Genomic DNA, 12,140 nt, shown 5'->3' with positions numbered 1-12,140 from the left:
TTGGAGTCTTATTATATATAGAATTAAATATTTTTTTATTCTTATAAAATTATAAAATTTTATTTTTAATCATTATAAAATAAATGATATGATTTATATATAAGTATTTTTTAATAATTATTTTACATACATATTTAGAAGGTTATAAAAAATTCTTTAAAAAAATTTTAAAACTTAATGTATTAGTCGAAATTTTTATTACTTTTATCATTATTTTTAAAAATTTAAATAATTTATATTTTATTATAAAAAATTATAAATTCAATAAATAAATATTTTACAATATTCTAAAAAAATGATAAAAAAATTTAAAATTTAAAAGATAATTAAACAATTATAAAAAATAATAGAGACTAAAATTATATACATTAAATTTTTTATAAGAACTAGAATATATATAAAATTAAAATTAAAATTAAAATATTTATAAAAATAAAAGACATAGAGCTTTATAATAAATTTTTTATAAGAACTAGAATATATATTCAATTAAAATTAAAAATATTTATAAAAATAAAAGACATAGAGCTTTATAATAAATTGTTATTATAAATAAAACATAAAGTAAAATTATAAATTGAAAACATATGGCAAAAGTTATTTAGAACAAATAGAATAATATTCTAGACACACTTAACAAATATGTTAGGTACCGACCCAATTGTGTCTAAAATAGAAATTTCAGATCTAACGGCTCCAATCATATCTCTTTTAACTTAGATCAAACGGTCAATAATTCAAGCCGACATTCCATTCCCATGGATTATATACCCATCATTTCAGTGTGCTTTCCACATGATCCACACTTCATCCCCACCACCATCCATTTATATATAGTGGTTTTCATTTTTTCTTTTTCCTTAATTTTCATCTCAACCAATTTAATCTAACTCATCATGGATGCTCTGCTTTCTACCATCACCTCCTCCACTAAACCCGATCTTTACATCAACGGTCCCAGAGGAACCCGAATTCCAGCTGATGCAGCCATTTTGGTACTTACTAGTACTAGTCCATTTTTCTTCACTCATCAAGAATCAATATATTTTATTCTCAATTAACTTAATTTCCTTTTTTTTTTCTTTCTCAAAAGGCTTCAGCGTCCCCAGTTCTAGATAACATGATAAAATCCAACAGAATCGTCGAAATCCGCGGCGTACCATACGACGCCGTCACAGCCTTTGTACGTTTCCTCTACACCTCCAGGTCAGTTAGATACAAAACAACTACTAAATTCAATATTTATTTCCGAAAAGACTATACTGACCCCTGAGTATTAATCGGGTGTATGCATGTGCAGGTGCAGCGAGGAGGATATGGAAAATTACGGAATACACCTTCTTTCATTATCGCACGCGTATTCAGTGCCAAAGCTGAAGCAGAGTTGCGTTACTGGTTTGTCCAAACTTGCGACTATAGAAAATGTAGTGGACGTGTTGCATTTAGCAAGGCTCTGCGATGCACCGGATCTTTACCTCAACTGTGCGATGTTAATTAGAAAAAAATTCAGATCAGTGAAGAAAACAGAGGGATGGAAATTCTTGCACACAAATGATCCTCGGCTCGAAAAGGACATTGTCCAATTCATCAACGAGGACAAATCGGTAATTATAACTATAATTTTTTTGTAGTAGCCTAGTAGTTGTTGATAAATGAGATATGCCTTCCTTGTATGATGTCTTATTATATCTGATATGCTACTGAACTAGAACTATGCTTTTGTTAGTAATAATTTATTTAAATTGTTTCATATTTATTATGATAATTGTTATTTTTTTTAACAGAGGAAGTCGAGAATGAAGAGACAGAGGGAGGAACAGGAGGTGATTATGCAACTGAGTGAAGCAATGGAATGTTTGGAACATATATGTACGGAAGGATGTACCAGCGTGGCGCCGTACGATGTGGATGTTAAAGAACAGAGGAAGAGGATGCCTTGTTCGAAATTCTCCACGTGTCAAGGATTGCAGGTGCTGATTCGGCATTTTGCCACGTGTGAGAAGAGGGTCAAGGGAGGGTGTATGAGGTGTAAGCGATTGTGGCAACTCTTTAGGCTTCATTCCTGTATTTGCATTCATCAAGATTCATGCAAGGTCCCTTTATGCAGGTACGTCAAATTATATTATGTTAGACAACTATGTTTGGCAAAATTATTATTTGAATTTAGTCTATGTCTTTTATTAATTTGTAAGTTTATGATTAAAAAACATTTGTTTGATATAAATTTATACTTTTATTTTTATTTTTTTATAAGTTAATTCAAATAATTTTTTAATTTTTTTTATAAATAATTAAAGTTGCTCTAAATACCAAAATTAAATAGATTTTGACTGCATAATGATTTTATTAATTTATACTATATGTGTTCGGTGGTATTGCATGTGACTGTGTGCGTCTAATTTTCTTTTTTATTTTATTTTATTTTTGTAATAATTGTATAACTTTCCATTAAAATAAGAGTGAATATTCAAATTAATCTTTTGAAGTGAACCAATAGATAAAGAATTGATTCTACACTAATTAAGAATAAAATATATATAAAAAATATTTTACCAAAAATAAAATATGTAAAGTGCATTATCATTAATTTGTTATATCTTTTAACTTTTATATAAAATCTAGAAAAACTAACTATAATACTACATTTCTTAGTTACATTAACAATAATTATTTTTATTATTATAGTAATTAAAGACATATAGAACTATCAACTATGGTCAATATATGCTTTGGCAATTGTTAATGTTATATACCTTCACGTCTTCAACATGGTGACCATGCATGCTAGTGATAGTGACTTGGCCAGTGACCAAATCCACACACAAAAAGAATAGGCTTAATAATTGACAGCTTATCTCAGATTAACTATTTCAATGTCCAAGTCATCAAGTTTAACACCCAAAATTTCTAGTGAACCAAATTAACTTACTTGTCGCTGTCTTAATTTCTTTTATTCTTAAGGTGAGTCAGTACTTGACTAATTTATTTGTCTTGTTACTAATATTTATTTATAGGTTTTGGTTAACGTGTCTGTTTTTACGGTAATGTGATAGGCAATTTCATTTGAAAATGGAGAAAGAGAACAAGGAAGATGATGCGAGCTGGAAATTACTAGTCAGGAAAGTGGGCTCAGCTAAAGCTATGTCTTCCTTACAGCAGCTACTAAAGAGATGAGGAAGTTCGAATTTAGACTAGAGGAATATATATTGTAATTATATGGAACAATTATTTTCTTCTTGCTATCAATGGTATGGTAGAGAAATGATTTCTGTTGATAACAAAAATTTAGAAATAGCAAGTTGAGGTGTTACGTAGTCATTGGCAAATTTGTTTGTGAAATTAATTAGTAGCAAATTCAATTTTCTTACGCCATAATCTGGTAGGAGATATAGTCGAACCCCAAAATAGAGATAAATCTAGAGCAAGGCAAGATAAGCATATTCCTAAAGAATTTAAGGTTATGAGATCTAATGTGAATAAAGAATCTGACTTGTTGTCGACACATAATCTTTTCAAGGCTGATCTAGGTTTTACATTATCAGATATTCTAACTTTTTTTATTCGATCAGCAGCATCGGAGATACTTGCGTGGCTGAGGACAACAACGGTTCTCTCTCGAAGAAATGACGTACCTTCAAACAATAAGATGATCATATCACTCTCGAAGAAATGACGTACCTTCAAACAATAAGATGATCATATCACTAGATGTCGTCAATATGAGATAAAAATTTTAAACTGTTCTCTCTCAAAGAAGAAATGACGTACCTTCAAACAATAAGATGATCATATCACTAGATGTCGTCAATATGAGATAAAAATTTTAAACTGTTCTCTCTCAAAAAAATGACGTGCCTTCAAATATTAAGATGATCATGTCACTAGATGTCATTTTTTTTAATAAGCAACTCTTGAATAGAAAGAATGGAGTACTAGGGGTACGTACTCCAATCCTTACAAGAAATTCAACGCAACGCAAAACGATCTTACTGGATTACAAACATAGGTAAGGATTATATGGAACCAATCATAAAAATTGGACCTAATTCTATCCCTAGATTCTATTGCCAACCACCACCAAGAGAGCCAAATGATCATGCCAAACAATTCTTCAATATCGACAACGACAATATTGTTGAATACTATATCGTTTCTATGCTTCCAAATGCCCCAAAAAATTGTTAACCAAATTACACTACCTGCCCTGTTCCTAGTCATTTTACCTGCCATTAATTCAATACTAATAATCAAATGGCTACAGCAGTTCTGGGTTAAAGACAAGTCTAACTCCAACCATCGATAAATCTTCAGCCATAAAGGCTTCAATCTAGGCCATCACAGCATAATGTGGTTCAAGTCTTCTTCCACTAATTGACAAATAACACAGACAGCATCCTGCTGTTGAGAGATAATTCCTCTTTTAAGGAGTTGCTTTCTTGTAGGCAACCTGTTCAGCAAGAGTCTCCAGCCAAAGCATTTTAGTTTGGACGGGACAGTTGCCCCCTATATAATATGCAACATAGTTTATCTTCACAAATCAATTGATAGTTCATAGTTTTTTTTCTTTAACTAGTCTAATTTCTTTAACTAGTCGAAGACTCGTGCATCAGTACGGGTAAATTTATTTATAAATAAAGTTATTTGATGGAAATGTAATTTTAAATTAAATTAAAATTATGTTTTATGACTTATTTATATGTGTTAACAATAATAGTGATTTTACAAATAATAGATCACTAACTTTCATCTATGCCTAGAAATTAACCTTATTAAAAAAATATTACCTTAGAAATAAATAAACTAATAATTACTGAGCACATATCTCAACCTTATTACATGAACTGATCATATGAATATGAATAGAGAAATCAATATAACAAATTAAGAATCACACTAAAAATTATTAAGAGACAATCCAAATATGCATGTAAAAAACTCAAAAATGAGCAAAATTAATAAAATTTTATTTGCAACAAAATAAACTGAACAAATATTTTGTTAATTAAAATAAAAAATGTATTGTGGTGATAGTGACCCGTGGAAATAGTGAATTTCAGTGATAAAATATTTGATTTTATTGTTAGAGTTTTTTAAGTATTCAAAATTAGTTCATTACTAATTCCATTTAAATAATCATACAAAAAGAAGAGAAAAAAAGGGCTCGTGAATGGAGAAAAGAAAAAAAATAAAAAATTTGACATTTTAAAATAAGAATTTTGTGTCTCAAATAAAAACTATTTTAATTAAAATAAAATAGGTATTTTATCGAAGGTGGTTAGTGGAAAAAAGAGAAATTTTGACATTTAAAAATAAGAATTTCGTGTCTCAAATAAAGATAATTGTTTATTAAAATAAAATATGTGTTTTTTTACAGTGACCCGTGAGAAAAAGAGAAATTTTTACATATGAAAATAAGAATTTTGTGTCTCAAATAAAGATATTTATTTAAAATGAATATTGTGCGAAACAATAAAAAATCATAAAAAAATCATTGATTAAAAAAATGGAAACAAAAATAGAAGTTGAGAAAACATGGAGTAAAACTAATAAAACAAAGAGGGAGAGAAGATAAAAAAAAGGGAAAGTGAGAAATTTAAAATTTGAAATTAGAGTATAGAGAGAAAAATACTTCATTGAAATGATGTGGACAAGTGAATTAAGGAAATAGGAAAGGTGAGGAAAAGAAGGAAGAAAGAGAGTGAGAGGGAAAAATCTTTTTGAAAATATTAGGTGACACTTGTATGAAAGAAAACATTTAATTAGTTAGTACTATATTATTTTTAGTGAATTACGAAACAAGGTATTTTCTAGGGTAAATGAAATTTGAGTTAAAGGATATATTAGGTAGATCATTGGCATATTTTATTCTTAGATAGATAGTTTATTCTAAAAATATAAAATTATAAAAGTAAGATAAAAACATATGGCTTAATACCATCTTTTTATCATTTAATAGATTATTTTTGCATATATTTTGAACTGAAATATGTATTTAATACAGTATACTATATGAGACACAATCAAATGACACCAAGTGTCATGACACCAAGTGTCATGACACCAAATTCTATCTTTTTATTATTCTTAATCTAAAGATTAAGATATGTTTACTTAAAAACTAACATATGAGTTTTTTTTAAGGGATTCTATCTTAGCATTTAGATTAATAATAATAAAGGGGTAGGATTTAGGCCATTGTCTTAAGGTATTATCGTGTTAGTTTGAGATTTTCAACTAATCTAATTAGTTGAGAATTTTGATTTAAGCACATTTAACAAGAGCAGAGACGTGAGCTAAATATATAGATTAAGCGCAAGTAGCTAATTCATGTTTTCGATGCCTAAATCGCGGCGATTCGACAATAAGCAAATTGAATCTCGATAGAGACAAATGGAGGGCGTGATAATGTTTTTTGATAGAAGTAATGGTTTTGCAGTAGTTCAAGAATTGAAGATACGTCGAAGCAAACCAGAAGATAAAAGGTCACGTAATAATGTATGTGTCGAATGCTAAAGAGTTGACTGTTGTAGACACTTATCAATGTACATAGTATATAAACAAATTTTGTTTATGTGACAGGGCTTCGCATTTCTTTTATTGTTGTTCTCCCACCACGATAAACAAGTCTCCCAACTACTCCCAGAGTTACACAAACCACAATAAGAGACCCTATGCCTCCTTTCCTCCAAAGCTTAACGCTACCTCCTAGTAGTATGAAATATTCATATGGTATGTTGTTAGTCTGTGATTTTTTATTCAAGCAGATTTGACGGGAGTGGAGATGTGAAGTAAAAACACGGGCTAAACACAAGTAATTAAAACATGTTTTCAACACCAAGATAACAAGTAGTCGATAGGAAACAAATTGATTATAGAAATGGGCGGTTGGAAACATGGACAAGTTTGTTTGATACAAGGAGTCAAGATATTAAAGGACACTTGTTGACATTGGTTGCAGTTTGCAGCAGTTCATGAACTGAAGACACGTGGAAGCAAAGCAGAGGATAAAAAGTCATGTAATGGTGTACATGTCGAACGTTAAAGAGTTGACCATTGTCGATGGTTATAGATGTACATAGTATGTAAACATACCTCATTTACATGACGACGATTCACATTTTTCATTGTTGTTCTCAATAGTATTCAAACATCCAAGTTACATAGATACTAAATTTGTGAGAAATATATGAGTTTGTGTCTCACTTTTAACTTTAACATGTTATTTGATTGTTTTGATCATTTTTCTTCATTTAATTTATCTTTTAAGCAACTCTACATTCTAGTTCTTGAATTTCTTGCACAATTGTTATACATTCAAACGCTAAGTTATCAAGCCTGAACACATTTTCTCAAACTTGTTGCACAAAATGTCCTTAATATTTTTTCGACTTTAATTGTTTAAATGAACGAAAATTTGTGATTTTATTTACTAAAAACACAAGTAAACGAATTGGCACGCCCATTGAGATCCCTTTTGTGCAAGAAATTTAAACTTTTGCAGAAAAGTGTTTGTGCTTTTATTGTTTGTTTTGTTCTTCATACATGAAATGTTTTTAATGTTTGAGTGGTTTTGCATCCGAGGAGTGGTAAAATTATTAAAATGGAACGTCCAAGAGATTATTCCGTTCCCCAGAATGATGCTCCAAATATAGAAGAACAACTCATCAAAGCGGCAGTTGGTGGTGTAGCTAGGTACTTCAACGTCCGTTGGAGTAACCGCTCTTGTTATAAGTCAAATGTTAGTTTCATTCGAACACATTAGTATAAATTTAATGATAGCAGATTCGTTAACTAAAGGTTTACTTTTCAATATATTTGTTAGCCATGCAGAAAGGATGATAACTGTGTAAAAGTCCGTGTGTTAGAATCCAAAATGTGAATATTTGTTGATAACTTTTGTGGTATTTTGATAACTTTTCTCATACTCTTTCCATTTAATTTTGGTATGATATAGTGTAAATAAATAACATTTAGTTTGGTAGTAAATCTTTTAATTATAAGCTTTTCTTTTGCTTTTTATAGGTTTTATGCACTTTGGGAAGTATATGGAGGTTTTGAGACATGTTGGAGCAAGTTTGGAGACCAAAGGAAGAATTTTGGTTCAGCAAGGGCCGCTTAGCGGCCACTAAGCGCGCTTTCCAGTGGCGAGGGAAGATTTTGTGCTCAGCAAGTTCCGCTAAGCGGCCTAATCCCGCTTAGCGGCCTCCAGCGTGGAACCAGATATTTTTTTGAGGACCGCTTAGCGGCCGCCTTGGCGCTAAGCGGTGGTACTTTTTCAAGTGGCTACTTTTAGGCACTTGGAGATATTTTTGTGATCTTATCTTGTCACTTTTTCAAAAAAAAAAACAACAACAACATACTCTAGGGCAAGAGAAGAAAGAAGAAAAACTCATCCACATTCAAGATTTCTCAAGCATATTTCTTCATCATCTTTGGATTTCTATGCTAGGAGATCTTGTATTGATGTTTGTTGTTGAAGCTTCCATGGATATGGAGGGCTAAGTTTCATCTTGTGTCAAGATTAGAGGTAGTTAGTTTGTAAATATGTACTTTCTTTGATCTATTATGTATGAACTTGGTTAATGATTAATACATGGTGAATATCTTGTTATTTATGTTTCATTTGTTGTTTTGGATCACTATTGAGAGATATGTTTCAAAGCTAGACCTAAAAGATATTCATCTATCAATAAACAAACTCTAGAGATAGATTTGTGAGTTGATATTCACAAGTATCAAGCTTTTAAGATTATCATGTTGATTGTCGGCATGAGAGATCATCTGACGGTGAATATGATAATAATCACGATATTGCTTTAGAGATAAACAGTATCGAGAGGATACGTGATTGTATTAATCATGAATAGGTTCATATATATAATCTTTGGAGTACATATGAAGCAAACTAATGAATACTAATCTTGACACAGTTTTACCAAATCGTTTTTAAACTCGAATTTATTGTCTTTAATTTCTTTTAATGCTATTTATCTTTCATGATACTAAAAACATCCAGAGCCTTAACTCAAAATACACTAAGCTGTAGAACGGCGATAATATCGCATCAATCCCTGAGGAGACGATACTAAAAATACTTATCCTATACTTTCTAACAAAATGGCGCCGTTGCCGGGGATTGGCGTTAAGATATTATAAGCATAGCAATAGTTTTTGTGTGTTTTGAGTATAAATATTATTATTATTACCTAGTCTTTGCTCACTTTTTGGTTAGTGTTTCAGCTCTGGTTTATGCGTGGGAGTGTCCCAGCAGATCAGCTTCTTTTTGATCCAGAAATTGAAAGAACTGCAAGGAGATTGAACAGTAAAACCAGAAGAAGAAGGAAACTAGCCAAAGAACGAAGATTAGCCCAAGAAGCAACTACTTCATCAACACCACAAGTTATAGAAGAAGAGATGGCAGGGCATGGAGAACAAGACCCACCACCACCACCACCTCCAAGAGCACCATGTGCTAACAGTCCAAGAAGAGCAGCCCAGTTTGCACGAAATGACAACAATGCAAGAAATTCTGAAATGAAGACTGGCATTCTTCAACTACTTTATGCTAGTCCTTTTTCAGGACTTGATCATGAGGACCCATATACACACTTGACAAAGTTCTATGAAATTGCCGGAGCAGTCGGAGCACCTGAAAGAGAAGAAGAGCAAGTGTTTAAAAGACTATTTCCTCACTCATTGATTGGGAAAGCAAAGGATTGGTACCTTGATCAACCTACTCAAACCATGACAAATTGGAATGAGTTAGAAGAAAAGTTTCTTGATAGGTTCTTTCCTCAGTCAAGGTTGCTTGAAGCAAAAACAGCAATTTCAGTGTTCTCTCAAGGTGTGAATGAAACTCTTAATGAAGCATGGGAAAGGTATAAGTCAATGTTGAGAAAATGTCCGAGTCATGGCTTTGATGAACTCACCCAGATTCATATTTTTCGTAATGGCTTACAACCTCAACCGAAGCTTCTTTTGGATGCTACTGCTGGAGGTTCTTTGATGGCTAAGACAGCAGAGGAGGCAATAGAGATAATTGAGAAAATGGCCAGGAATGATCATCAGGTGCAACATAACCGAGGAGTTGTTCAAAAGAAACCGGGACTTATTGAATTAGGAACCAATGATGCTATTCTTGCTCAGAATAAGCTTCTTTCTCAACAAGTGGAGGAGCTTACAAAACAAATGGCAAGGTTACCTCAACAACTCAAGGAATTGAATGATCCTAACAAGAACAAACAAGTTGCTTCGTGTGAGCTTTGTAGTGGAGACCACCCTACCGGATATTGTCCACCGGTGAATGAAGTGAATTACATGGCGAATCAAAATCAAGGAGGCTATCAACAAAGACAAGCTCCTTACCAAAACCAAGGTGGATACCAACAAAGGCCTAATGCACCGCAATATGGTCAAGGGTGGAGACAAGATAATTATCAACAAAGACAAAGTCCTTATCAACAACAACAACCTTCTCAAGACAAGCCTTCAAAGTTGGAGGAGACTCTAAATCAATTTATGCAAGCATCAATGGCGAATCAAAAGAGTAATGAAGCGGCAATAAAGAATTTAGAGACTCAAGTCGGCCAACTTGCTAAACAATTAGCCGAGAAGCAACCCGGACCATCATTCACGGCAAACACTCAAACCAATCCTAAGGAGCATTGCAAAGCGGTTGTAACTAGGAGTGGGAGGGTGCTTGAAAGTGAAGTGGAGAAGGAGGTCGAGGAGGAGGAAGTTAGGATAGAAAAGGAGAAAGAGGTGGAAAGTGAAGTAGAACCAAAGAAAAATGAGGGAGTCTTAGTTGAAAATGAGAGTGAAGAAAAAAGTGAGGAAGAAGAAGAAAAAAATAGAGAGAAAAAGAGAAAGATTAAAGAGGGAAAGAAGAAAGTTACGAGTCCTCCCGTTCGTAATTTACCGTACCCTCGTGCGCCTTCGAAGAAAGATAATGAGAAGCAATATGCTCGTTTTCTTGACATATTTAGGCAATTGCAAATTAATATTCCTTTTGGTGAAGCTTTAGAGCAAATGCCAAAATATGCCAAGTTTATGAAGGACATCCTCACGAAGAAAAGAAGTTACACTGAGCCCGAAACGGTTGTCCTAGATGCTAAATGTAGTGCCATCATTCAAAGTACTCTACCAAGGAAGGAAAGAGATCCAGGAAGAGTTACTTTGCCGGTTACTATTGGTGACATTCATATTGGAAGAGGTTTGGTTGACACGGGTTCAAGTATCAATTTGATTCCTTTATCCATGGTCAAGAGGTTAGGCATTGTGGATATGAAAAATACAAGAATGACACTTCAATTAGCCGATAAGTCTACAACTATGCCTTTTGGGATAGCGGAAGATTTACTTGTGAAAGTTGACAAGTTCTTCTTTCCGGTTGATTTTGTTGTCATTGATATGGAGGAAGATGTTGATACCCCGTTGATTCTAGGAAGACCTTTTATGAAGACGGCAAGGATGATGATAGACATTGATGATGGTTTAATGAAATTGAGGTTCCAAGATGAGGAAGTGTGTTTTGATCTTTCGGAAGCAATGAAACATCCAAATGATACAAGTGATTGTTTTAGAATTGATGCTATGGAGGAAGTTATCATGCAAGTTGAAAGTAGAGCTCATATGTTCAATCCTCTTGAGAAAACATTAACCAAAGCTCTTGATGTTCTCAATGAAGAAGAAGAAAAAGAGATTGAAGAGTGTTTGCGAGATCTTGATGTTTTTGAAGAGATAAGTCCTTTTGAAGCAAAGATGGAGGAGTTGAAAGATGAGCCAAAGGTGGAAGAAACCAAATTAGAATTGAAGATGTTGCCGCCCCATTTGAAATATGTTTTTCTTGAAGAAGGTGGTAAGAAGCCGGTGATAATTAGTGGTTCATTGTCTAAAAAGGAGGAAGAGAAATTAATTCATGTGTTGAAAGCTAACAAGGAGGCAATAGGATGGGTTCTTTCCGATTTAAAAGGAATTAGTCCGGCCTATTGTATGCATAAAATTATGATGGAGGAGGATTTTAAACCGGTAGCTCAACCTCAACGCCGGTTGAATCCTACAATGAAAGAAGTTGTAAGAAAGGAAGTGGTGAAACTATTGGAAGCCGGAATGATTTATCCTATTTCCGATAGTGCATGGGT

At 32.7% G+C, this 12,140-nt stretch overlaps 1 protein-coding gene across 1 annotated transcript; it reads left to right on the top strand.

The window, feature by feature from the left end:
- Positions 1–806: 806 nt before the first annotated feature.
- Positions 807–3,318, top strand: LOC131656229 (BTB/POZ and TAZ domain-containing protein 1-like). Its single transcript, XM_058925987.1, has 5 exons — positions 807–995; positions 1,094–1,206; positions 1,301–1,604; positions 1,785–2,107; positions 3,054–3,318. The coding sequence occupies exons 1-5, from the start codon at positions 897–899 to the stop codon at positions 3,172–3,174; spliced, it is 960 nt and encodes a 319-aa protein (XP_058781970.1). The 5' UTR covers positions 807–896; the 3' UTR covers positions 3,175–3,318.
- The last annotated feature ends 8,822 nt before the right edge of the window (positions 3,319–12,140 follow it).

Source organism: Vicia villosa, linkage group LG3 (genome assembly GCF_029867415.1).
Source record: "Vicia villosa cultivar HV-30 ecotype Madison, WI linkage group LG3, Vvil1.0, whole genome shotgun sequence".
Classification (NCBI taxonomy): domain Eukaryota; kingdom Viridiplantae; phylum Streptophyta; class Magnoliopsida; order Fabales; family Fabaceae; genus Vicia; species Vicia villosa.
The sequence above is the reverse complement of the archived record's forward strand: the minus strand, read 5'-3'. Positions and strand labels throughout refer to the sequence as shown.

Coding starts and splice junctions, on each gene's coding strand:
- LOC131656229 (XM_058925987.1), top strand. CDS start 897: ATGGATGCTCTGCTTTCTACCATCACCTCCTCCACTAAACCCGATCTT. Junction 996..1,093: donor CAGCTGATGCAGCCATTTTG/GTACTTACTAGT, acceptor CTTTCTCAAAAG/GCTTCAGCGTCCCCAGTTCT. Junction 2,108..3,053: donor TGCAAGGTCCCTTTATGCAG/GTACGTCAAATT, acceptor GTAATGTGATAG/GCAATTTCATTTGAAAATGG.